Raw genomic sequence first — 27539 nt, forward strand, 5'->3', positions numbered from 1 at the left:
GTTTAATTTAAAATCTTGAATTTTATCTTGTTTTGAATTTGTCAAATATATCACGCTATATAATAGGAGTAGAATACAATACAAGGTCCATGTTTGATTTATAAATTGATAAATAAGGGCAATCCACATTTTCTACTACTTATAGAATGATGTAGTAAATGTGTAAGATTTAAAATTATATGTATTAAATAGATACATACTCCTAGTATATATGCTACAGTACACTCACCTTAATTCCCCAAATGATTTTCTCCATTTGTTCCTTGGATGTTTAGAAATAATAATAGAGTAAAAGTATTCAAAAACAAAGTCACAGTTGGTTCATAAATTAGCATTTCAATGTGCGACAGTGCATGTTAGGACACTAATTTAATTATAAAAATTATTGGAAATTATATGTAGTTGTTCTCTTACCCATATACTACTAGTTTTTAGCGTCCATTTAAATAAGACAGCTCATTTATAATTGGAATAAACATTATTGCACAAGTACAACAAAAGTGTAGTAAATTTACATCACAACTTTTATTGCTTGTAGTTTCCATTTAATCAACTGTAGTAAGTATATTTGCAAAAATCTGCATAAGGTTTATTAGGCATAGCATCTTATTAGGCATAGCATCTTACCCAACCTAAGAGTCGTAGGCTTCTTGCTATACACATTAATCTAAACTCGGCCTAACATTTAAATTTGGTCAAAGTAATAATTATCTAGTATAGATATATAAGCAATTAGTACTGTGAAATTAGCAAGAAAATTAATGTCAATCCCTAAATCTAAACGGAGTAGTGTATTTATTTAATTGAGCTAAATGGCCCATTGATCACTATGCCCAAGCTTTAACGAAAGAATATATACTTGAAAGAATGTTTTATAATAATTGATCTTAATTACACATATTAAAAAATAAAATACTAACCAAAACCAAGCTATTGCATGTCGCCATATTAAAAATAAAATGCTACTAATGAATGCTTTCACATATCTACTAAACATATAAAATTAACTACTTGGTGGTGTCTTAATCCGATAATTAAGAAGATGCATTAACCATAGCTCACCAAAGGACTGAAAGTAATTTTCTCAATATGTATTAAGTTCTTTGAACCGAATTCTTATACATATATTAAGATCTTTTCACTGTAAGTGCTAATAAGAAATTACTACTACTAATCATGTTTTTTATATGTACAATTTTGCTCTATTTGTTTTACTATAATGATTTTGCATGTTAATCAATTGGATTATATACAAAAGGAGAGGGGTTGTTTCAATTCATAAATATAATGTACTTTAAAATGTTAATTTAACAGCATGTATTCTATTTACACCCTCATTTACTTGTCAAACATTAAATAACTGGTTAAGTTTTATTAACACATCGATCATCAATGGATATAACTAGGCTAGTTTTATTATCTTTTTGGCATTGATTATTGCAAATTAAATTTACTTCATAAGTATAACTCTGCCACATGCTTCAAAGTTTTGCAAACTTCATTTATAATTATTATACCAGAGAGAATATTACTAAAACTCAGATGTTTGATGGGTCTGGTGGTTTGTCATGATACCTCATAACTTATTGAATCATCAAATTTAAAAAGTATATATACCAATATAAAAACTCAAATGATTATATATTTTCTAATATTTTCAAAGAAAATGAATTAATAATCATTTGTAAATTAGATGACTAATTGCAATAATAATTTCTAATCTACTACCACAAATAAAAACTCATTAGAAAAATATTAATATGCAAATTTCATTTAACTTTTCTACTTAATCAAGAACTTATTCGTGATTCAATTATAAATATTGTCTCATTAATATGTTCGAATCGATTATGTCACTCTATTAGATTACTCCACGAGGCCTTAGGTAGATATGGTGAAAACGATTTAAATGCCACTTAATTGTAATTTATTAGTTATTAATACAGTACTAATCATAATCAAGGTGCTATATAATTTGTATGTCCCCTTAGAATTCTAGTTGAATCAGGATTGATAAATTTAATAAATTATTCAGAATTATTTATATTATTATGTGCAGATGTAATAACTCTTTTCGAATAAATGCCATTCATGAAACTCTTTAAAGAGCCATTAAAATGGGGAAATTGCAATTTTATACGCCTTCAAATTTCCCAATTTATTGATAATTACTATCACCACGAACTTCAACAAGTGCACTTTTATTGTTAAAGGCACAATTTCACTAATTTTGATCAGAGTGGTTGAAAAAAGTGACATTCCATTATTTCCACACCGTATTTATAATTAAAACATAATAATTGTTTAAAAGTTAGCACGGTTGATGCTTTGATTAACATCCCATTTGTAAAGATGAAACCAATCAAATGATTTTAAGGCTACTAAATGGCCACATTATAGTCATCTACACAAGATCGGATTAGAAAATACCGATATTTTATCAAGGTTGGACATAAAATTTTCTGACATGGAATGAGATGAGAGAAAAGAAAAGTGAAAAAGGTATGATTTAGGTATTGCAATATTGTCAATCACAGATAATAAAATGCGTGGAAAAATGAAAAAAAAAATATTTTTAAAAAATCTTGCGATAAGATAATAATAAAATCAGTTAAAATTAAACCAAAATTATATGCAAATCCATTTATTATGGACAGCCACAATGTGGCTCTAAAATATCTAAAGTAAAAGAAAAATGTCTTGGTTACATAATATAGATTACCCATTAATGTCCTATTAGATATTTTTAAGGGTAATTATGTAAAATACACAATATATATTTGGATAAATATAGTATTTATTTATTAGATATTAAAATATTCAGGAATAATTAATCAGATTATCTTACGTTTAATCGATTCGATGTCCATCCGAAACTTTTCTTAATTTATAATATTGCCAAAGTAATAAGCTATTTTTTTTTATAAAAAAAGGGTATACACAATTTATCTGCTAATGTGCCTAGCTTATTTCTTTCTTTTATACAGCAAACTGACATTTGGTTACGAATGTAACGCTCGTTCCTTTTGCTGATAGATCTAAAAAGCTCAAATAAGCGTATCAACAAAAGTAAATAGAAAATAACTTGATATATGTAATTGATATATTATTTACTACTACTATTTACCAGCGATAGAATCGGTTAACCGTCAATTTTTTTTACATAAATAAAAACTAAAGCAACAAACCGATTTTTTAAAATTAGACAAAATTAATAACAACCGGCTAGTTCCATTAATCATATAATTCAATATTGTGTTTTTAGACTTACAAATTATTTTGCATGTCTGATTAGTTAAAATAAAGTCTAGAGCAATCCAAATTATACAAATATTTATTTGACTCCGAGTTAGAAAAATGATTAGTAGTAGCATGTTTCTGAATCCCAAGCAAAGTGTAGGGTTGTGAAGTAAATGTAGGTCATAGTCTGGGCAGATGAACCTCACCATAGAGGTGGGGGCTGTGTTCAATGAGATAGAGAGAGAGAGCATTAATGGGTGATCATTAAATATGCAGTGTTTATAAGATAGTTCTAGCTATATTGTGATTCAAATACCAAAGAAATAAAATTATAGAAACTAACTTTCAAGAATATATGAACAATGTTGTGAAACACAACCAAGCTCTTAGTACTGAAAATGCACAAATTCATCATATTGATCTAAGCATGTAGTAGTATCAACTGACAAGTCTAGGATACTAATCTAATCCCCTCTACGTCCGCTGCCGCACATGAATTTTAATGCAAAATTAGTAAAATAAGAGAGAGAAAAAAAGTTCAAATTCTAGCGAAGAATCAATCAACACACATGTGATTGCAAAATTAGTAAAATACGAGAAATAGATAGAAAAAAATGTACAAATATTGGTAGTGAAGAACGAGACTTACCCACTACCGTTTGTGACAAGTAGTGTAGTTCAATGATATTTAGAGTTAATTAGGGTTGATGGTCACATGGTGCAACCCACATTAAGTAAGCCTATCCTAATCAACCAAACCAGTCAATCTAATTAAAATAAAAACATCTAAATCTTGTCATCTATATCTACTAAGTAGTTCTAACTAGCTAGCCACATCTTGACTCAAATAATGGACCATTATTATCAAAGGGGAAATAGTGCTACAAGTATTATTTTCATAATGTGGCGTAGCATTTATTTAAATGTATATGACATTGAACAACAAAAATCTTGAATTGACCATCATCATACATTTAAAGCCATCTAGTGCTACAAAACTAAAGCTTAAGGCAATCCGCAGTCACAATGTAATGGAATGAGACATAATAAATTTGAACTTCCAACAATTTTACAGACTTCCTAATGTAAAAGGGTCATCATAGATTTTCATTTTTTTACATTCAACGTCGTGCTATAGGTGCAAGTGAAATATATGCGAGAGCGCTACACGATTCATTGCCAAGAACCGTCGCTGTATCAAAAATTTGAAACCAAAGCTACACAAGAGTACCTACCTTACAATGGACCAGCACGCTTCCACAATTTCTTTGTTGCTACCAATACTTTCTCCCTCTGATGTGAGTCGGGTTCTTTGTCATGTACGGAGACCCTCCATCTCATGGCACGAGAAATTCGCTCCATTTTGTCAATCACTTCGGGTGAATCTCTAATGATAACTGTGCCTTCAGGGCGCAGTATTCTGTCGATTTCCACCATAAGATCTACAAGGTTACACCTGCAATGATAAAGTTGTTTGAGATCAAACACGGAAAAAGGGAGACTTCTATCTTTCGACACAAACATTGAGTCAAGTAACTCAATTGCACTACTACAGCAATGTAAACGGAAGATTTTCTCAAATGATGGAGTGACTTGAATCGTCAGAAGTTTGACACAAAAAAGAACGACAAAATACCTGGTCTTTCCGGAATTGGGATCTTTAACAAGATTCTCGATATCATCAACATGAATCAAATCATAAGTACGAGGATACGTTGAGAAGGGCTCACACCTACAAGCATCAGAAAGAAACGAGTAAACAATATCAGTTAAATACATAACACTTTCAAGACATAATAAGGGTATGGATTTAACACTAGATACGAAGATGAACACAGTATGAATGATAGAGAATAACGAGCAAATGTGGCTTCCACGCACCAATCATGGAAAACTCCTATAAGTCCTCGATCATAAATGACATCAAGGGTTGAAGGCTTGCGAGCGGGGACAACATTCATTACCCAAACAGGATCAGATATTATGGCTGCTGCAAAGCCTCCAAAGAATGCATTCATATCCATGACATTTCGTATTGATGGAGTTCCCAGTTTTATGTTTAAGGAATTTTTGTAGTAAGCAACCCTTCTTGCCCATCTACGCTTGTCGGCCTCAAACACATCCATTCCATTTTTCATGACACTAGCCCTCGAAGGAGCTGTTGTCAGTCTCTCCGGCCATTTTGGAATTGCTCCAACCGCGTATTCTCCCTTAACAGAAGAAGTCCTGCTAATACATTTCTTCAACTTGGTGTACCTGCAAATTAATAACGTTAAATCCGTTTAGCAACAGCACATCAATAACATAGTGACTAAGTCCACCTCCGTATATATATGATATATCAAAGGTGGTGCGACAGATGAAGGTTTTCGAAGGAATAATAACAAGCAGCTTCTGATGCATAATTACCACGAAAAACTTGGGTCATCAGATTCATCACACAAGTTGAGCCCAAATATATTCAGGTTGGGATGACACGAATCCCCAATCGGTTTTTTCCAGATGGCAGTGTTCCCATCTACAACTTTCAGCTCATAACACAAAGATCTGGCAACTTCTTGCAGCTCGGCCCATTCCTTATCTTGTTTGGCCCACTGAACAGGGGGTCCAGATATTACTAGGTAGCCTCCTGGTCGAAGTAACCGATCAACTTCAAGAAAATATGTAGCATCTGCACAGGTACAAGTGATATGCGTTAGGGAACAGTGATATATATATTACGAGACCATTAGGAAGAAGACTTACTATATGCAGTGAAAGGTATCAAACATCGAGAACAGTGGACCAAATCAAAAGAAAACCCAGAAAATGGAAGTCTACGTGTGCCAAGCATGGCAACAAAAGTTGGCACTCCTCTCTCCAACGCGAACTGTATCTGTGCTTTATGTGAATCTCTCGGGGCAAAGGAAAGAGGTAACATGCCTTCAGAAAGCATGTATCCGCCAAAACTAGCAACCTAGAAAACGAGACAAATTTTTCAAGACTTGTATCCAGTAATAAGTGTTACAAGGAAACATGGAAGGGATCCCTACCCCACACCCCATATCGAGAGCTGTTCTCAGAGTTCCCCCAGCTATAGGAATATACTGTTTCAGCTTTTCGATATATTGTTCAGCTCCATCAGGAAACATCGTACCACCACCAGGAAATATGAAATACGGACCTTCCCTCTTCATCCATCCCTGGTGGCCTTTCCTATCTGCTATTTTATTGTAAGGCATGTTATCATGCCATATCTGCACACAAAACACAAAAGCTAATGATCACGAGACCAAGCAACCCTTCAACTTGCAGTAAATCCTGTCATTGCATCCCTAGATGCACAAATGCATACACTAATCAACACTAAGGCTGTGCAACTGAACACATATAAAAGCAGACACATCCGACATATATCAACTATTAAAACAGTTACTACACTTGAGATAAACCTCAGTTCATTCCAAGAACTAAATAAACACTCTCATCATGTTGAAGCTCAAGCAAATGAGTCAACAGAAAAGCCACATATTGATATCTCCTTGTACGATTAACAACCAATTTTCTAAAATCAATGCCAATTCCCAAATCCTATCTGCAATTTTATTACTCAGTAAGGCATGCTATCATGCCAAATCTGCATATAAACACAAAGCTATTGATCACACGAGACGAAGCAAGCCTTCAATTGCTTCTAGCAGACTGAGTAGTGAATCTAGAAGAGATTTCTCAATAGGAATAGAAGTACTTCATCACCAAAAACAACAGCAGCTACCACTGCATTATATCTCTGGAGTGGCATTACTAGATGCAAAAATGCATACACTAATCGACCCTATGGCTGCAACTGAGCACATATATATCAACCATTAAAACAGTAACAACATGCGAGATTAACTTCAGTTCATTCCAAGAACTAAATAAACATCCTCATCATGTTGAAGCTCAAACACATAAGTTTTACAAAAAAATCCACATATTTATACCTCCCTACATGATCAACAAGCTAAAGCAAACTTCTAAAATCAATGCCAATTCCACATCCCACTCAAACTACACAAGGAACAATTACAAAATTGAAAACAGAATTAAAATTAGTTAACCTTATGCAAACTCTCCGGCCACTGCACAGGAACCTTGTAGCCATCCGGCGGCGGGATCAAACAGAGCGGCGTCTCCTCAGGGCGAGGGCAATGCCGCTCCCTGTAGAAATTCATATCCCTGCTGAGCTGGCTGTTGATCCTGGGATCCTCACACGGCATGTGATCCACCATATCGGCGGGGCAAGCATCGATCGCCACCGCCTGGCGGCCGTGCTCCACCAGCGCCACCAGCCGGCCGCGGTGGCGCGGATCCGAGCGCAGCAGCGTCTGGCGCCCCGAGGCCGCGAGCGAGTCGCCCAGCGGAGAGAAGACGAGGAAGAAGAAGAGCAGAAGCGCGGCAAAGAAGGCGGCAACGATGGCATCGAGCAGCCGCCATTGGCGCCCGTGGCGGTTCTTGGAAGACGCGAGATTGAAGAGGCCCATGTGCTGAATTCACACTCAAATGTAGCGCAGATGCTTCAAGATCTCATCTTTACACTAAACATACACGCAGTGTGGTGGAGTGTCAGTGGGTGTGAGTATTTCTTGAAGATCTGAATTGGCTGTCGCGATGCAAGGTCGGTGTTTTGCAATATCCTTTTTCTTATTAATTGCCTACTCAGGAATTAGGATTGGAAATGGTGCAACAGGATTAATTAACAACAAAAGAGTGTAATTGAAGATTAAATAATGGCAGCCGTTTCTGTTATGCTATCTAGTATACTATCTACATATAATAAAAAAATTATGTTGGATCTAGAGATATCATATGAAATGATAATAATAATCATAGTCTCGCTACTAAATTTTGTGTAATCTTTTGTTTACATTGTTACCAATCTCAAGTTTAAATAAAAAAAAGATAAATATAGAAAAAGTAGTAGTAGTAATTTTTTGATGAACACTCAGTAACCGAGGAAACGAAGGTGGGACACGAAGCTAGAGCAAAGAGACGATGATGTCTATTTCATCCAAGGATAGCGCACAGCTTTGCAGAGCATCTAAATGGTGGGATTTTTTTTGATGTATGGACGTAATTGTTTGGCTGAAAAAAAATAATTAGACACCACTCAACAGTCTTCTTTCATTCTCAGATGTATGGATGTTTTTCAAGCTAGTTGAGAAGAAAGTGATGCAATTCCACATTCTCTGATGAAAGAACGTACCTAGACTCTTTCCAATTTTCCATGGAAGTGATTATGTGATCTTGTTTTAACTTAGTTTGCATTGATTGATAAAAGTTTTTCCTTGCTTTAGGCGTACCATTAATTAATTGATCGGAAGAGTAATTTTTTATCTTAAATTTCAGATTATTGTTTATCACCATATAGTAGCATTAATATTTTTTGCACCAGTTAACATCGGTAAACACCAAATAGCCATGGAAGAAAGAGACCAAATTGAGTAACACCTCAGACTATGAACAGAGAATCTACAATGATTACAAATCAAATTGCTCTAAACTTCGAAGTTGAAAATTTTCAAGAAATCAATGTGGTTTGCACAAGCTCCCATGGCTTTTAATTCCCATTTTATCAAAAGCATAATATGATTGAAGCAAATCGTTCGCTATAGAAGATTCAACGATGTCAATAGTCCTCTTCCAAGCTTCAAATTTTCAACCTCCATCGAAGTAGCAGCTATCCCTTTCACACAGACCCCAGCTTAATATTTCCGCGGTCCCTTAAGGTTGTAATCATGTTTGATGAGGTTTGCTCTCAAAAGCATTGCTCTGAGTTCACGATCAAATTCATTGCCAGTCTGCAGGGCGCGCTGGAACGTCCCATTCCTCTGATCAGCATGCCGAGCATAAAGAATCTTGTTATGAGAGTCAATCCGAGCCTGCAGGATCATGCCAGTAGATGTCACACACGCATAAGAAACATGTTTACCATAGAGTGACAAAAATGAAGCTATGTATTTACACAAGCAGCGGATGCAAATGATTACCTGTATCTGGTCATTAGTGATCAGGGCCTCAAGTTCTTTCTCCAGGCCCGTAACACTTGTATTGAAGGCATTTGCCATCATATTAAGGTCCACAGAGACGAAAGGAAGTGTGTACTGAATCAGTGCCTTGTTACGTATTTGCTCGTATAGAGTTTCCACGTGATCATGTAAATGGATATCAAGCAACAAGTTTGTCTTGAGATTTCCTAGATATTCCAGACAGGAAGCATAATGGCTGCACAGTAAAACAAAATACCTCAAGTCAAACAAGGAACTAGAGATGCAGGTTCATACAGCTTATTATTTTTATTTAGTTCTTTCATGATGAATCACTGCAGAGCTAGGGGTTTTATAAAAATTGTTTTATCTATCTTTTTATCTCAGGGACCTAGTTTATGTTTGTCATGGTGTGATCAACGCAAACTCAGTACCTAGTATAGAAATCATTAATGAGCTCCCTTATCTCGGGTACCAATTCCAAGAAATTCCGGAAATTAGTGTTATCGATGACTTTGCTCTGGCAAAAAGAAACAATTCAAGCGGTAAGAATTTACATGTTACAAACTCCCTAAATCACAGAAAATGACCACTTAAGAACAATAAAAACAAGGTAAAAGCTTGCCTTCAGTTCTGATCGGTCAAAGCTTGCGAGTGCACAGAGAGTACCGTATGTTGCAACATCTTGGGGTGCAATTATTTCAGTGTAGTTGTTCCCAAGTTCTGGGCCAACTTCCAGGAACTGCAGATATCATTTAAATATTCAAGGGAAAATATATGCAGCAACAACAATGATACTCTCAAATCTAAAGCACCATATAGGGTGTTGTATATTTCAATAAACTAAATGACTTCAAATCAATAGTATTAAGAGATGAATATCAACCATGTATATCTCTAATTCTCTATCACATTTAAGAGATGGATCTTTAGTAGTTATATCTCTAATTCTCTATCACATTTCAACCATCGGTGGTATGTCTCTATAGAGATTCTACCTATAACAAAGTTAGCAGCCAGCCAGCCAACACAAATTTTCTGCTCTTTCCACATTGCATGCTTAACCACAGCAAACAATATATTCACTGGTGAGACAAAATGATTCTTGAAACATAATATTTCTTAGACAAACCTTTCGAGCAGCAAGCTTATATTTTTTCCCTTCAAGGTGAGACAATCCAGCAGCACAACGTAGTTTTGCAATTGTAACAGGATCCAAGCCATCCACAGCTTGCTCAGCCTTTCCAACGTAACTTGTAACATGAGTAAACTGACCCATCTCAATGCTAACCAGAATTGCATTTAGACACATATGAATTATATGTTTCGAGGTTGTGCAGTAGTCACGTGTGCGGACATAATTTTTAAATGCTTCACCAAGCCTGCCGTGTGCATAAAAGAAATCCCCAAAATCATTGTGCCCCATCCGAATGCTCTCCTTGATTAAATTTGTCTGCAAAAGATAAAATTAGAATAAGGGTGCTAAGCAGAACAAAAAAAGGACTGCTAATAACTTAGCTACCAGAAGTTGGAAAATTTGACATCATTATTTTACTATCAAGAAGAGTTTCAGAAAGCTGAATATTCAAGTGTAAATCAATCAACAAATCAGAAACATTAAGCACTATCAAGAGTTAGGAGCAAGTTCAGCAGTCTATTACTCTAATTATATTGAGAAGATGAACAAATTACCCAAAACCATTAGCAAATTCCACCTTCCAAAGCCAGACAATGTTTCCTTAACTTATTCCCTTTTCAATTTTCCTTACAGCTAGTTTTCCAGAAACCCACCCTAAACCCTAAAACTAACTATTCTACAGTTTGCAAATAAAACCAACGATCACAACTTAAATTGTAAAATCATGGTAAACTTCACACAAGATTGCAAAATTCAATCGACAGTACAGCAGTAAATTAAAGATTAACAACATAAAATGATAAAAGAGCGTAGACAGTCTACCCTGTAAGCATTGAGTTCATTTTCAAGCTTCTCCTTTCTCGACTCGGCCCGTCGGTCCACGGCATCAGCCCAGGCATCATCCAGGCCGTAATTCGGGCCCAATCTTCCATTGATCTTCCCGACAACTTCTCTGAAGAGCTGCGTGTCCTCGCCCTTCTTGATCTCGTCGTACGCCATCCGCAGAGCCTCCAGCTCCATCGAAGGGGCGCCGCATTTATCCGCGATGAAGAGGAGGCGCGTAGTCTTCGTGCGGCCTGTATAGAGCGCGGCATAGGCCTCGATGTCGAGTTGCTCGCCGCTGATGATGGGGCGGTGGCGCTGCGAATCGCTTTCATCCCGGCCGTTGGCGTGGATCTCTTCGTCCCCGATAACAGCTCCCGCAGCATTATCTTCCGGTTCCATTGCGAGAGCAGTAGTAACAGTAGCTGGCGTAATCTAGGGTTTCTGTTGATACTCTTCTTCCCTCTTCCTTTCGCTTTGCTGTTTTCTTGTGTATGCGTGCGCGTGCAGCATAAATGGGCTTCGCACGTGTAGATACATGGGCTTTTCCAATGGGCCTGATTATAAATATTTTGCCAAATTACTTTCGTTAAATTAGAAAATTTGTTTAAATGTCGTAGTAACACTATTTGTTGTTGATAAAAGGATGACTAATGTAAATGTACTTTTTTAAATCATTTTCCACTATATATTTTAAAACCGTGCTAAGTTAAAAGGATTTAATTAATTGTGGATGGAGGGAGTAATAAAATTTCTAGTATCTAGCTTATGTTACTACTCCAATTTGCAATGAAATATAATGCAAATTTTATTTCATACACCTTAAGGGGATGCTTGAAGGCACTTTTCAAAGTATTTAAATTTGATTTTATCTTAATAATATGGTGTAATAATGTAATCTTTGATTGAAAGAGTGGGTTGCATGTCCAACTCAATCTAATTTGTATTCAGCACTCCTCCTATAGAAGTTCGAGTTCGATTTCTCGTACCGTTCTCCAAGTCATGCGAATTTCAAGACATTCCAATATACAATTTCTGAACAAAACTTCATCAATAATCCTTGACATTTGCAACACACACTATGTTGCTTCCAAATCTCAATTCATCTCCTCAACAATTGGAACAAGACTCAAAAGAACCAGAGACCAAAAACCTTAATCTTGTCAAAAAAGTAACATCAGACTTCCTGAATATACACACAAGATGCATCCAACTACCACCAAAAATGGCAAGAATCACAGAACACACATGAAAAAATTGCAGATATATACATCTCAAATTCCTACCAATCACCTCTAATTCTATCATCACTCATCAGCAACCAACAAAAGGCTTCCTACATGCTTCGCCATCCACAGAGAGGACCTCCTTCCCTAAACTACTCGGACGTATCAGCACAGAGTCCACACACAGGCCACCTTTGGTGTGTGTGCAATCAATCTGAGTGAGGGAGAACTTGACCTTGGTCGATGAGTTTGGGTCCTCAACAACAAATTCCCCAACGTGGTAGTTGGCCCAGTTTCCTAAGTTTTCGATCATGCAGCGGGTGACTGCACGATGGCCATTCTGCGTTGTCAACTGGAACTGTGCTGGCTTGAGGTCCCAGCCATGCACATTGTCGTGATTGTAGACACGGCGGCCTAGCCTCTTACCGACTTTCCCAAGGTGTAATCGGAAGAAGAGGCTGTATGTCCCTTTGGGGAGCTGGAAGTCGAGCTCCCCATCCACTTGCAGCCACCAGATTTGCTGAAGGTATGCCACTGTTTGGAATCTGCAGCAATTAAGAATGGCAAATGATATCAAGGTTGGTTTACATATGATCGACACATACACATTCACATCATCAACACATTTCCAGATAGATAGTTCAGAATTGGATGCTCTCTCCCATTAACAACACTATGTAATCAATTTCCAGAAAGATAGTAGAGACATATTTTCAGAATTGGATGCTCTCTCTCTCACACACACACAGACACACACGTCTAACATTAGCTCAGAGTTGGATACTCTCCTCCACTAATAACAGAATATAACCAACAAATTGACAAGAAAAAGGTTGCATAGACATCAAGAAATGAATTGTGCCATAACAAGGTATAGATGCTTCCTGCCCTCTCTCACACACACACAAACACACAAACACACATAGACGAGAAGGAAAAGTCACCTAGATTCATCAGTTGGAATATGATTCCAATACCGCCGATCATCAATTCCGGTTATCGCCATAGCCTTGGAAGAAATTGCCAAACAGACCCCTCCACTTCTCTTATCAATCCACACTTCCTGTCCCACAAACACAAAATATCCATAAAAATCCCAACTTTACAACACCCATAACTGAAACCCACAATAAATCCTACTAAATCGAAATCAATTCTCAAAACAAAAGGAAGCAAAACGCTCACACACCTTCGTGCCACCATCGAAGGTGATGGGCCTGCACAGCCGGGCGTAGATGTCCATCTTCCTCTTGTCCCGTAGAGCCGGATCAGGCAGCTTGGACAGAATATACTCAAAATTGGAGGGCAATTTAGGAACCCAGATAAAATCGGCCGTCGACGCGGCCCGGAAAGCCCGATTAATACGGGCCATCTTGGCGATCTCGGGCGGGTCGAGGTAGGAGAGCACTAGGGCGACACATGATTCCGGTATATCCTCCAATCTGGGCCTCGATCTCGGGCCTTCGGGCTCTTCCGCCGTAGAAGAAGCGTTCGCGCCCATTTCGGTGGCCGGAAATTTCAGAAATTGGGGCTCTGTATGTAGAGAGAGATGATGAGTAAAGAGCTTCAATGAGAAAAGTGAGAGTTATTTATATACGTGGAAAATGCAACTGTGGAGAATTCAATTGAAAAATCGTTGATGGATTGCGTGTGTCCGGCTTTTCTCCTTATGCTTTCCCTCCAGTTCCACTCTCTACAGTTTCACCTTTTTTAACACTAGTTTGGAGTTGGGACAACATCAACCAGGTGGGATAAAATCACAAACAATAAATTAATATGATGAGAAAAGCTTAAAAAAGAAATTTCTGATCAGATTTTAAAAAATATATTTAAATAAAAAATCGAATAAAAATAATAAAGCGCGGATCCGTCGCGAACGACAAGTTATAACGTGCCATCTCGGCGTATGCCTCCCCAGATTTGGATCTCATGTTGTGGCAAGGTGGCACGACGGGCTACGTGTCTTCTTATGCTCTTAGTGCCTCAATAAGTGGTCAAATTAATTTAAATTAAATTTGTTGATTTGTTTCATGTACGTATTGATAAATGAAAAGTACTTAACTAATAAATATTTAGAAAGGAAGTATAGCATAAAAATATTGATTTAGATTTGCTAAAAGTGGATAAACCATCGATCCTATCCCCAAAGACCCCACTATCAAATCTAATAATTGAGTGGAGAATAAATGTTTTAATAAAACCAACGCACAATATGGATGCTATATTTCTAGAAATTCACATGAAAACTTACTCATTTTGAAATTATTTTAAACATTTGCAGTACTTACAAGAGTTCGTCAAAATCCAGCTCAAATTATGGTACATGAAATTAACTCGTTTCTATCTAACTGTTTTAAGTGTTTATAACCTTTATTCTATTTTCAAGCATCGATTTTTAAAAATGTTGAAACTGTGGCTTTGCTTTTATCTGTACAAATCGTTGTCAATAAAATTAACAATCATATCTTGACTTGAGAATAAAAGCTGGTGAAAAATGTTAATTGAGGAAATAATTTTGTGAAACTAATAATTAAAATACTTATTTAGTCAATTGGTACAACATGGACCATAGATTAATTTTGAAAAATAAATACAGGAAAGCTCAGACGTGTTGACCGACTTGCATAGTAATCAAAAATCATCAATTGATTGATTTTTTTCAAAAAAAAGAATAATACAAAAGTTTTTTGGTATATTAACATATATATGGTGGGGTAATATATTAGCTCTTATCTTATTGTAGTGCAGTCGTTCTCCATATATTTTCATTTATATATACGTAAATAAATAAATGATTGTATGCGATTGCTTTTTGCTTAATTCATACACACGAAAAATAATCCAAATATGGTGTGAGCCTTATCCACATTCACAAAATTCTAATGGCCTCTACAAGTTTGATAGCTACATAATGAGAAATGATTATGTGTCGCATCTTTCCCTTTCCACTATACACTTTTCCATTAATTTTTGAATAAAAATGAGTCATCGTCGCATTAATAAACTCCCAAGTAACTATTTTATGCCTTAATCATAGCGTCAAATCACTTTACCACCATAAACAAATGCAATCCATGTTTAATATAGTGATAGTGTTACAAAATACCATGGACTAGTTGATGATTGGTCATTATAAAATTACTAAGCCACCTTAATTAGTTACAAATGCGTTATTCTTCCCATTGTACCTTGTGATAGCCTCCAAATACATATATCAAAAGCTCATAATAATTTTACTAATCTAAATACGCTTCAAAAAGTGTGGTTTTGACTTTTGACTAAACTATAATATTAATATATGTACATATTCGCGTATACATAAAATGATAAAATCATCATAAGAGCCGATTCATGTTATACCAACAGATAGGGTCATGAAATTTAAAACAAATTAAATCATGGGTATTTTAATTTAATTTAATTTATTGATAACAATAATTAGTGATTGCTGAGTCAGCAGAGCCTCTTCGGCCACAAATGTTTTAGGTTAATCCAAGTACACGTCGGATAATGTCAGCATATACACATTTTCTAATATTTTATTATGTGTGTGAAAAGAGAAATCCCAGTTTTTGGTGGCACTTGAAACAAATATTTTCATTGTTAGGACTTAGGTGTGTTAGCAAAATATTAATAATTCGAATAATGAGGTGGTTTCTTGTGGGCACTCTGAAATCAGCATTAATGAATTCATTACAATTTATTATATTTTGACTAATTATAACTATGTATTATTAGGTGGAGCCTTTGGTGCACGGAAGTGTTTTCCCGAATAATTGGACCGAATCAATTTGATGTATTAAACTTGGTTCATATTATTTATAATTATCATCATTTTTCCTTTATATTTTGAATTTTCCATTCGATTCAAATTAGTCTTTTTAAAATTAAAAAACAAAAAAATCTTAATTATGTACTATATATAATTTGGTTTCCATATTTCAAACCTAATACTACTATATGTAATAATTAAAATTGTAATTTTGGATATTTCAGCTGTTTTGGCTTGGTCTAGATTTAATTATAAGAAATTTGGATGGTTGGATCCAGATATTCTAATATTTTAATTGCACAGATTGATATTCTTTCAGAATTTAGAATTTAATTAGATTGTTTAAACGTAGCAACCAATATAAATGTACACATCACAGCAGGCCTAACTTTTTTATTTTATTCCTCTCGTCAACAGGCAAAAAATATCAATTTAGACTTTCATATAACATGTAAATTTGATGATCATATCATAATTACATAATATACAATGTACAAAAAATTCAGAAAAAAATACTAACGAATAATACACGTTAAACAGCGATCACAATATACGCTCATAACTACCTGTAATAGAGTAATAATCTGGGCCTTACTCTCAATTCTCATCAACTATTAATTGGGCCGTAAAATTGGACTACGAGTTAGCACATAGCTTACCCAAAATAGGTTGGGCCTAATAAATATGATGATACGGAGTAAATTATTAGGGTTTACATTTTTTATTTTTTATTTATCTTGCATTCCTTTAAAATGTCAAGAAAATATTAACAATAAATTTAAGTACATGGGATTCGGCGCCATAAATTCACATGAACTAGACCAACTTTTTTCACCCCAGAATCTAACTTGAAATTTTGTGAAAACTACAAAATAACCGTGGTTTTATAATATAGAAAGATAAAAACATAATAAATTCAAGACTAAAATTAATCTCGTACATTTGCTATTTTTTTTATTTTTTTATTTTTTTATTTTATACATTGAGTGTGTTACTTTTAGGTACCAAACAATATGTTTTAGTTAATGTTTTAACGGTTCTGTTAAAATTTATCGATCAACCATTATTAAGTCCAAGATACATTTTCACAAAAAACCTATGTGGTCATACACATTATAAGTTTGTCAGATTTTGGTTCTAAACAATGTGTTTTGGTCTATATTTAATTCATCAATTAGGTCAAAATGTGGTTGATCGTTAACCTTTTAACGGATTCGTTATATATAGATCAAAATATACTGTTTAAAACTAAAAGATAACACACAAAAAGTGTAGGACCAAAAAGTTTTTTTGAACAAATATAATAAACCAACTATAGACTATAGTCTAAAAAAATATTATAAACATCAAATCTGTAGGAATTGGTGAAATATAATGCGTAAAAGGAATACACATTTGATACACGAATATGGGAATTTGGATTTCCAAGGGGACTTTTTAACGTGACACATCATTTTATAATACTGCTATTTATATGATCGATACTTTGGCAAAGAAAAGGTGGAATATGCGTAAGGCTAAGGTACAACACGACAATGCATGCTCTACAAAAAATCTACAACACACAGAGTACTCTAATAAAACTGAAAGAATAATCTCAACTATTTATTTTGGGACATAGAAAGAGACGTGGGAATATCGTTTGCATATGTAATATCAATTTATCACCATATTGATTTAGTATATATTTAGTTTGTACGTAGTTGCAATGTTGTCGGAATTTTTTACTAATTAATGTTTGTTTGAGTAGTACATACGTGGTCCTTAATGACGTTGGGATTTTAATTTATGTTATCCTACATCGACCCATGGCACCGAATACATACGAAACACAACTCAATTATCTGGATAATGTAATTTTCTTTATTTTAAGGGGTTGAGTCATTCGTAGAGATTAATGTGAATGTGACAAAAAAAAAAATTATTATTATTATCTTTTAACTTACATCCCTTTTTTTATATCTTATGACCATAATTTTGTGAATAGATGGTGCTCAGAATTCCATATCACTCTTCATCCAATTCTTATATACACACAAAGAGAGAAGAGAAATATCTTAGTGCATACTTATGTGAACACCATTTCGTTTAGCCTGTGCTGACTTTAGTTTTTCCATTTTATCTACTATTTAGTTTGATTATATGACAACATAAAAACAATCATGGATGGCATTGACTTTATAAATACAATAAAACAAAACTTGGTTTGTCAATTTTCTTTACAATTTCAATTTTTTCTAATTAAAATTTGAATAATATTAAAAACACTAGCTAGTAAGTCATTGGCTTAATTTTCTACAAGATCTAGAGATGGGGAAATTGTAGTCCAGTAGCTAGATGGAGTTCAAGTTTATATATTTTGTGTAAATTCTTAGGAGTGGTATAATCCAATTTATGGAGTAATTTTTAAATAAGATTATGTGATCTGAAGAATTATTATTATATTGGGTGCACATGGTGCAGGTAGGTTTGTGTTGAACCTAACATAGCTAACCTTTTTAGGCAACAGAAATCTACTTTGAATTCTGCAACCAATTATTGTGTGCTAATTACTCCCTGACAGTTTTAACAGTTTCTTCTCTCTCCTATTATAAAAAGACAGCATTTGACTTTAATTTTCGATATTTAATTGACTATAATAAATTAAACTTTGTTCATGTTACTAGTTCTTGATTATTTTTTTTCTCCACAGAAACGAATATTACAGTATAATCGTGATGATTAGTGACTTCAATTATTTTGTCGAGTAAATGTTTAGCGTCGCTATTTAATTCTTAAAAGTTAATTACACTTCATAAACAAAGCCAAAAAGTCAAATGAACATAATAAAAAAAAATTATGTATTGTTTCAATCTATTGTGAGTAGTAACCATTGGTAGATCAATGTCATAAGTTGGATGAAGGGTCAATGAACTAGTTATCAATAATTTTGAATTTAAAAAAAATTATTTTGATAATTTTATTTATTTATATATTTTAAAAAAATATTATTGAATTAAATAATTTGAGAATTATGTGGTACTATCTCCTATTGTAACATAAATCAATGTTAATTCTCTATATTTTTTGTTATTCCTCGTTGGTAAAAAATTAATACCTAGAAATTGCATAAAAACAAGACCTTTTTGAGACTTGATAAATTCATGGCTAATTTGAGTATAAGTGTTTCGATTAAGGAAAATCTTATCGAAGAAACTGTTAAATGTCTTGGAGCTCAGCACGAAATGTTGATTCAGTCACATTTTAACTATGATCAACTTTATCCTTTAATACTAAAATTGTGAGAACTCCTAATAAACAATACTACAATGGCATCTTTTGGACTCTTTTTTTTTTGTTTTAAAAAAAAAGTATTTTGGACTCTTTTTGGACTAGAGTATTCCTGATAAATTAACTAACCACCATTTAGATTATTTATTTGGGAGTATTGGCTGTCACCCACATAAACAATAGTGAAGTCAAATACATCTAACCACTTACAAAGAAAGTAAACAACCACCTCAATTGTAGATCGATCAATCAAGACTCGACTTTTAATCAAAATCCATCTAAAGGCTAATACTAGATAGCAACTAGTGAAAAGTTATGGGTTAAAACTAGTGAAAGCAACTATTGAAAGTTGTGGAATTTAAATCAAATCCATCTAAAGCCTAGCTCTAGAAAGCAACTAGTGCAAGTTTATCACATGGCATTTCAAGAAAATGGTTAAAATTATACGTGACTTTCGCATGGGATGCTACTATCGTCCTCATATGGAATGTCGTGGGTTAAAAAGGGTGATCTAATTTAGTGTTTCTCACATTTTTACTTTAGGGGCAAACATGAATGGTTTTAGATTTTCTTTGAACACCATTACACCATGTGATTTGTTTTATGGAGATGGAGTGTTTTAATTGACGTTTACTTTGGAGACGTATTCGTAAAAGAATCGATCATACGGACTAAATTTAAATTTCATCAATATCTTTAATTTAATTAACTTAAATCATCGTGTAAATTTGTAACAATCCAACTATATCAACATAAGTCTTTTCAGTAAGCTTTGTCCCCACTTACACATTCTATGAGGGTCATTCATATTAGAATTGCCCCAATTACACTACAAAAAACTTAAGTACTTTTTAGGGACACAAAAATTGAGACGCAATTATTAGTGTTTGAAAATTTTCATAAGTAACCATAATTTAGAACGCAAAAGACAATGTCTCTAAGTTGAAGACAAAGTATCTTAATCTTTCGCCTTTTCTGGACACTTCTATTTGTGTCCCCTAATTTTAGTTGGGACACTAACAATAAGAACACTTTATAAGGCATTGGTACTTGGTGGTATAATTAGCACACAAATTAGCGCCCTTAAGAGCATTAAAAAGTGTCTTTATCCGATTGTTTTTGTTGTTGTGCAAGCTAGAGCTCTTATAATGTCGACGTCATAAAAGAAAACACATCTTGTTAGTACAAGTAGAACCTATCAAATTTGTCCAGCTTTCATCAAATATGTAGTCTTACACCTGCATATAATAATAATCCCACTTAATTAAATGTGTTTTGATCCATTTATGTAGCCCTTCACTCTATAAGTAGGAGTCGCTCCTTGTCCGTGCATATACACCGACATTCATTCCATAGGATGGAGGGCTTATAATATTTTACTATTGACTTGTAAATTGTGTAAGAACCATGTATTTAGACCAATACACTAATATTTTGTTTAGTTGTACTATTTAATTAAATATCTCTACTTTATTATTACAAGAAGACTTAGCTTTTATTAAAGAAAATCTCATATTTCATGTATTTAAAATAGTAAAAAAAATGAGAATTTAAGAAAAAAATTAGAAAATATTAAAAGTTCATGTATTTAGATAATAAAATGCTATAGGAGTATTAATTTGTCACATTTCACCACATAATTGGTAATATGTTAACTGTACTCCACATTAATCTTAATTAGAGCGGAATTGTTTGTTAGTGAAAAAATAAATAAATAAATCAAAGTTAATATATTTATATTCAAAAATAAAAGTTTAGGACATGCTAGAAAATTTTAAAAGTTTTGTATATTTACATGCAAATAACCCTAAATTTAACAAAATGTAAATTGCAAAACTTATGCAATAGCCTTTTCTTAATTTAAAAGATCCAAAATTCAAGTGGAAATATCTAATTTTGCACGTCCTTTTTCTCCCTTTGTGGTCTAATTAGCTACCCATTAACAGTTGTTAGTGTTTTTCTTCCCTGCATTAATTTAATTTTAAAAGCGTAGTTAATTTTGATGCGCCAGCCTATCTATATAATTGTTGTGACATAACGTAGAAACATTAAATTCATAATTGTGTGTACTACCGCAAATATAATGATCATCGATAATAAACATTAATTATGCATGCCCAATGAACGATGTGATAGCAACTTGTTTGGTATGACACGGTTGAGTGGCAAAATAAATAAATTTAAACTGAATTTGATTCATTTTTATTGATGTGTAAGTATGTTTTTTTTTAATTTCCTTACAATTTAACCCCTATTGGAATCTTTGTATGGTGTAAGCGTATAGACTATAGTTTTGTTTTTCTTATCAATTAATGGTAGAGGCGCGCTGGTGTGAGCGCCCTCGGTGAACGCCTGGTTTAGACCCGAATAATCCATCTTTTATAAATGATATTTTTTAATTTATTAACACAATCACTTTTATAATATACTACTACTCCTACTATATAATAACAATAACTTTTTTTTAATATAATAACAATAAATTTTAGTCTGGAGTAATTATTTTGATTCATAATAACAATAATTTTTTTTTCAATAAAACAGATGGCCAAGCCATTTGGTATATCCGTATATGTGAAAAAAGAGTAATGGAGTAATAAAAATTAAAAGTAACATTTGATTTTCTTCCATTTTAATTTCTCGATATTAACGCGGTTAAGATTGATTAAATCGACTAAATCGATAAGTATTGACTGAGATAATACTAAATATGGGACTTAAAGTTAAAGAATGGCAAAACATTTTTTAAATTTGGAAAATTCAATAATTTAAAAGGGTTTATTCAATGCGAGGCCAAGGAAGGGAAACAAAAAACTTCGGGTAAGATATTGTTCAAAAATAAAAAGTTTTTGTTCCATTTAATTAATCAAAGAATATCTATTAAAGTTAATCAAATCGCTCATACTAAATGTAAAATTCCAACAATATTGAATACAAAAATTTTCACACTTTATATATGTCAACCTCAATATCATTAGAATGAAATCTTAGTTTTATTTCCTACCATCATTGGACTTGTATTTGACCTATTTTACCAATACATGCACATACATTTAAGTTCAAAATACAATTAATCAAGAAGAAATGAGTTTCAAAGTATAAAATTCACTAAATCTATTAAAACGTAACGTGTCCAATAATAGTCTATATACAATAAATTTGTCCTATACAATTTGACGATTGAACCCAATTCAATGCAGCATAATTAGATGCATTTGACAAGCTAATCCAGTAAAATATCTCGAATAGATTGAAACAATTCAATAATTTTAATGGAAGTAACTCAATTACATTAATTGCCAATAAATTCGAATTCGATTTCGAAAATAATTTCACAGAATCAAAGGGCCTAAGAAAACACAGACACTGAGACACGTATATATTATTATTATTATTATTATTATTATAGAAGGTAAGAATTCATTAAACCAGGAAACTCTTGAATTTCTTCTCTTTCAACACCATAAATTTTTCCTTCCATTTTTGAGCCTCCCTTTAATTACAGAATCACGGGGGAGCGTCGGCGCGTGTTGCCCCACCGCCTCCCCGTTATATATATCTCTCTTCCAAATCAACAGATTTGATGTGGAAACAAAAAGTTAAACATCAATTTCAATATAAATAGAGATAGAGAGAGAGTGGCGTCGTTTCTTGATTAATTGATTCCAATTTGTGTTGAGGTTGGTGGAAGGAAGGAGAGAAAAAATGGCGACATGGGGCAGCCTCACTCACTACCTTTCCTTGAAAACCAAGAAAACCAGCCTCTACCTGATGGCCGCAACCACCGTCCTCTGCTCCCTCTTCTACCTCATCGGAATCTGGCAGCACGACGGCGCCGCCGCTGCCCTCCTCCCCTCCGCCGCATGCACCACCACCGCCGCGCCCTCCTCCGTCCCCGCCGCCGCGTCGTCGGAGCTCGACTTCACCCCGCACCACACGGCGGAGCTGCTCGTGCCGCTGTCCTCAGCGGCGCGTGCGGCGCACCTCCCGCCGTGCGAGGCGGGGCTCTCCGAGTACACGCCCTGCCACGACACGCAGCGGTCGCTGCGGTTCGACCGGGAGATGCTGGCGTACCGCGAGCGCCACTGCCCCGAGGCGGGGGAGGCGCTGCGGTGCCGGATTCCGGCGCCGCATGGCTATACGACGCCGTTCCGGTGGCCCGAAAGCCGGGACGAGGTGTGGTACGCTAACGTGCCGCACAAGCACCTCACGGTCGAGAAGGCGGGCCAGAATTGGGTCCGCTTCCACGGCGACCGCTTCAAGTTCCCCGGCGGCGGCACCATGTTCCCCCGCGGCGCCGATGCCTATATCGATGACATCGGAAAATTGATCAACCTCGCCGATGGCTCGATCAGAACCGCCATTGATACTGGTTGTGGGGTAAGTATTTCTAATATTAGTATTTTTTGATTAAATTTGATGGTTTAAATTATTTTTCTAATTTTTAACGAAAGTCAAATTTGTGATAAGAACTAAGATAAAGATGATGAATGCGGACAATTACTGGAAGGGTGCAGAATTTTCCCTTTTTCTTTTTTTACTTATCTGATTATATCATCCCATCCTTGTTTTTTGTGGACAATTATATTTTAGAGTTTTGATTTTGGGGATTTTCTACTTTACGTGATAGTATAATCTTGCAACGTGAATAATTGAAAAGAGAGTTGGTTGGGTCAGAAATTAGGCATGACTTTTTTTTATTTATTTGAATAAATTTGGCGATTTGATTGCTTGTGATATGTCAACTTGTTCACCGATGTATCACTCAGGTTTAGAATATGCTGTCACGTTAGAGATGTCTAGGCTAGTTATTGTGAATTTAATTTTCAAAACAGACCTTTGACTAATTATATATGGAGTATTTTTTGGTAGTAGTTTGTTAATACTATTTATTAGAATTTGCTAGTAGCTATTGTTAGCAAATTAGATTAAAGGAACAGAGAAAGTTGGTATGAATCCCTTTTCAATGCGTGTATAATTAATTTGAAGAATCAGACAGATATTTGGTGCCTAAAAGTGGGTATATAAGCTAAAAATTGGTCACAATTTTCTTCATTTACACTCCAAGAATATATATGATTTTATGGAGAAATCAATAATTTAGAGAAGAACAAGGAATTTTGGAAAGTAACGACGAGCTATGCTATATTGGTAACATATCTCTTGGAATAGCAAACGTCGCATTTTCCATCTTATTTTAGGGGTGGTAGATTGCATATATTGGTCATAGATAGTGACGCACTGAATATATTTTTGGTGGAATTCTTCAAATTTAGGCCCAAAATGATTGAGCAGCAATAAAGTGGCTTCTATTTCTAACATTATAGATGTAGCCTCCTAATAATTCTCGTGTTGCAATTAATCAATTAAATTGCATTTTGAAGTTGCCGTTTGAATTGATTTTTTGATTGTGAAAGCAACACGGTTAATTTGATGATATGATACTATTGTCTAAGTAATATTCGAGGCGGTGGTGAGATTCGAACCTAACGCTCATTTTGTAGGTCGCGAGTTGGGGAGCGTACTTGCTCTCTCGGAACATCCTCCCAGTGTCCTTTGCGCCAAAAGACACACACGAAGCGCAGGTCCAGTTTGCCCTCGAACGGGGTGTCCCGGCCCTAATTGGGATCATGGCGACCGAGAGGTTGCCATACCCTTCTAGGGCATTCGACATTGCTCATTGCTCGCGATGCCTCATCCCGTGGGGACAGTATGGTAAAAACTCACTCACTCATCCGCTCCAACTTAATCTCGTATAAACTCGAACGACACCTATTTAACCGCGTTTGAATCGTTGTTGAGCAGATGGCCTCTACTTGATCGAAGTCGATAGGATTCTACGGCCCGGAGGCTACTGGATCCTCTCTGGACCGCCCATCAACTGGGAGAATCACTGGAAGGGATGGAACAGAACACGGGACGACCTCGACACAGAGCAGAGGGGGATCGAACGGGTTGCTAAGAGCCTATGTTGGAAGAAATTGGTGCAGAGGAATGACCTTTCTATTTGGCAGAAGGCGACTAATCACATGCATTGTAAAAAGAACAGGAAAATCTTCAAGAAACCTCAATTTTGCCAGAGCAACAATCCTGATCAAGCTTGGTAAATCAAGAATCTTCACCTTTTTTCATCTGTTTATGTAAATGTATGAGTAATTATCATCACAAATCATGATGTCCAATTTTGTCCTTCTTTTTCTTTCTCAGGGGCACTAAGATGGAAGCCTGCCTGACCCCTCTGCCCGATGTTTCGGACATCAAGGAGGTATCGGGAGGCCCTGTGGCCCGTTGGCCGGAGAGGCTGACAGCCGTTCCCCCAAGGATCCGGAGTGGAAGCATCGAGGGTGTAACAGGAGAGACATTTGAGAAAGATACCGAACTTTGGAAGAGTAGAGTTGCACATTATAAGGCTCTTGATTTTCAGCTAGCTGAGAAGGGGAGGTATAGGAACTTGCTTGACATGAATGCTGGATTGGGAGGCTTTGCGGCTGCTCTAGTCGACGACCCCGTGTGGGTGATGAACGTGGTCCCTAACGAGGCTGATACCAACACGCTCGGGGTCATCTTCGAGCGCGGGTTAATCGGGACCTACCAAAATTGGTATGTCTAAACATCACATAAAAAATTGGCAAATGTTTTTTTGTTCATTTTCAATAGTCCTAAGTTTTCATCAACAGGTGTGAAGCAATGTCTACTTATCCAAGAACATATGATTTCATTCATGCAAATGGCTTATTCACATTGTATAAGGGCAGGTAAATATCAAATACCGTACTTGCCAAAACTGACCGGCCCGGGCCAAGAGTAGGACACTCTCATGGGACTAATGTGTGTGACATGTTTTATTTTTCAGATGTGAAATTGAGGACATTCTGTTGGAGATGGACCGGATCCTCCGGCCTCAGGGCAGTGTGATCATACGTGATGATGTGGACGTTTTGGTGGGCGTGAAGAGTGTGGTGGATGGGATGCAATGGGAGAGCAGGATGACTGATCATGAAGGAGGGCCTCATGTGAGGGAGAAGCTGCTCATTGCGACCAAGCAGTATTGGACTGCACCAGCTAGTCAAGAGTAAAACCAATCAAGAAACGACATTGTTTGACGTCGTCTTCTTAAGAAAAAAAGATTTGAAGATGAGGGGCGGCTACGGTGTTTTCGACTGACCTTAGGCCCTCCTGGCGGTTTGGGAGGGGCGGTCGCTCCTTTCCACCTCCTAAATCCGCCACAGCTGGCTACAAACATTGCACCATAGCATATTTCTAACCTTTTTTCTCATCCCTTGATTTTTTGTTTCTTTTCTTATGTTGATAGTTATTAGGAGTAATTATTTTGGTTTAATTGCTGGAACGACAAAAAAAAGGTTACTCAAATTTATAGTTCTCACATGGTTCTGAACAAAAAATTGACTTATTTTAAGAATCATGTCGAAATTCTAAATTTAACATCTTATATTTTATTTTCACTAATTATTAGTGATTTTCACACCATAATCTGCCGTCGTATTAAGCTATTTGTTAAATATCATAAAATGCTTCAACTAGCGAGCTGGGACTGAGATAGATAATATAGTACAGTCTTAGGCCCTCCTGGCGGTTTGGGAGGGGCGGTCGCTCCTTTCCACCTCCTAAATCCGCCACAGCTGGCTACAAACATTGCACCATAGCATATTTCTAACCTTTTTTCTCATCCCTTGATTTTTTGTTTCTTTTCTTATGTTGATAGTTATTAGGAGTAATTATTTTGGTTTAATTGCTGGAACGACAAAAAAAAGGTTACTCAAATTTATAGTTCTCACATGGTTCTGAACAAAAAATTGACTTATTTTAAGAATCATGTCGAAATTCTAAATTTAACATCTTATATTTTATTTTCACTAATTATTAGTGATTTTCACACCATAATCTGCCGTCGTATTAAGCTATTTGTTAAATATCATAAAATGCTTCAACTAGCGAGCTGGGACTGAGATAGATAATATAGTACAGTAACAAAAATCCGCAGCACAACCTTATTACAATCTGTAAAGTTAGTCGTATTAAAAAAATTAAAGCGACAAATGTTA

General features: G+C 35.3%; 4 protein-coding genes across 4 annotated transcripts; 1 reads left to right on the plus strand and 3 right to left on the minus strand.

Moving 5' to 3' along the window:
- Nucleotides 1-4269: 4269 nt before the first annotated feature.
- Nucleotides 4270-7972, minus strand: LOC125223742 (probable pectin methyltransferase QUA3). Its single transcript, XM_048127025.1, has 7 exons — nt 7323-7972; nt 6273-6476; nt 5986-6196; nt 5650-5911; nt 5122-5496; nt 4877-4972; nt 4270-4696 (listed from the first exon to the last, which is right to left on the minus strand). Exons 1-7 carry the CDS (start codon nt 7743-7745, stop codon nt 4477-4479), a joined length of 1791 nt encoding a protein of 596 aa, XP_047982982.1. The 5' UTR covers nt 7746-7972; the 3' UTR covers nt 4270-4476.
- A 729-nt stretch (nt 7973-8701) lies between these two features.
- Nucleotides 8702-11690, minus strand: LOC125217559 (COP9 signalosome complex subunit 1-like). The gene is made up of 6 exons (XM_048119076.1): nt 11209-11690; nt 10381-10701; nt 9874-9990; nt 9683-9768; nt 9252-9486; nt 8702-9143 (listed from the first exon to the last, which is right to left on the minus strand). The coding sequence occupies exons 1-6, from the start codon at nt 11608-11610 to the stop codon at nt 8967-8969; spliced, it is 1338 nt and encodes a 445-aa protein (XP_047975033.1). The 5' UTR covers nt 11611-11690; the 3' UTR covers nt 8702-8966.
- Nucleotides 11691-12337: 647 nt separating this feature from the next.
- Nucleotides 12338-14006, minus strand: LOC125218377 (F-box protein PP2-A13). The gene is made up of 3 exons (XM_048120031.1): nt 13624-14006; nt 13379-13497; nt 12338-12979 (listed from the first exon to the last, which is right to left on the minus strand). Exons 1-3 carry the CDS (start codon nt 13933-13935, stop codon nt 12523-12525), a joined length of 888 nt encoding a protein of 295 aa, XP_047975988.1. The 5' UTR covers nt 13936-14006; the 3' UTR covers nt 12338-12522.
- Nucleotides 14007-22925: 8919 nt separating this feature from the next.
- Nucleotides 22926-26752, plus strand: LOC125224080 (probable methyltransferase PMT15). The gene is made up of 6 exons (XM_048127426.1): nt 22926-23856; nt 24981-25191; nt 25282-25579; nt 25684-26076; nt 26154-26231; nt 26330-26752. The coding sequence occupies exons 1-6, from the start codon at nt 23182-23184 to the stop codon at nt 26550-26552; spliced, it is 1878 nt and encodes a 625-aa protein (XP_047983383.1). The 5' UTR covers nt 22926-23181; the 3' UTR covers nt 26553-26752.
- Nucleotides 26753-27539: the final 787 nt, after the last annotated feature.

The sequence above is a fragment of the Salvia hispanica genome, chromosome 4 (assembly GCF_023119035.1).
Source record: "Salvia hispanica cultivar TCC Black 2014 chromosome 4, UniMelb_Shisp_WGS_1.0, whole genome shotgun sequence".
Classification (NCBI taxonomy): Eukaryota; Viridiplantae; Streptophyta; class Magnoliopsida; order Lamiales; family Lamiaceae; genus Salvia; species Salvia hispanica.

What these genes read in the sequence shown, in the direction of transcription:
- LOC125218377 (XM_048120031.1), bottom strand. Translation starts at nt 13,935, where the DNA reads ATGGGCGCGAACGCTTCTTCTACGGCGGAAGAGCCCGAAGGCCCGAGA. An exon ending in CCTTCGATGGTGGCACGAAG is followed by an intron (nt 13,498 to 13,623) that starts GTGTGTGAGCGT and finishes TTTGTGGGACAG; the next exon opens with GAAGTGTGGATTGATAAGAG. An exon ending in ATTCCAACTGATGAATCTAG is followed by an intron (nt 12,980 to 13,378) that starts GTGACTTTTCCT and finishes TAATTGCTGCAG; the next exon opens with ATTCCAAACAGTGGCATACC.
- LOC125223742 (XM_048127025.1), bottom strand. Translation starts at nt 7,745, where the DNA reads ATGGGCCTCTTCAATCTCGCGTCTTCCAAGAACCGCCACGGGCGCCAA. An exon ending in GGCCGGAGAGTTTGCATAAG is followed by an intron (nt 6,477 to 7,322) that starts GTTAACTAATTT and finishes TTTTGTGTGCAG; the next exon opens with ATATGGCATGATAACATGCC. An exon ending in ATAGGAGTTTTCCATGATTG is followed by an intron (nt 4,973 to 5,121) that starts GTGCGTGGAAGC and finishes TGATGCTTGTAG; the next exon opens with GTGTGAGCCCTTCTCAACGT.
- LOC125224080 (XM_048127426.1), top strand. Translation starts at nt 23,182, where the DNA reads ATGGCGACATGGGGCAGCCTCACTCACTACCTTTCCTTGAAAACCAAG. An exon ending in AACAATCCTGATCAAGCTTG is followed by an intron (nt 25,580 to 25,683) that starts GTAAATCAAGAA and finishes TTTCTTTCTCAG; the next exon opens with GGGCACTAAGATGGAAGCCT. An exon ending in ATCGGGACCTACCAAAATTG is followed by an intron (nt 26,077 to 26,153) that starts GTATGTCTAAAC and finishes TTTCATCAACAG; the next exon opens with GTGTGAAGCAATGTCTACTT.
- LOC125217559 (XM_048119076.1), bottom strand. Translation starts at nt 11,610, where the DNA reads ATGGAACCGGAAGATAATGCTGCGGGAGCTGTTATCGGGGACGAAGAG. An exon ending in TTGACCGATCAGAACTGAAG is followed by an intron (nt 9,769 to 9,873) that starts GCAAGCTTTTAC and finishes TCTTTTTGCCAG; the next exon opens with AGCAAAGTCATCGATAACAC. An exon ending in ATTAATGATTTCTATACTAG is followed by an intron (nt 9,487 to 9,682) that starts GTACTGAGTTTG and finishes TTTACTGTGCAG; the next exon opens with CCATTATGCTTCCTGTCTGG.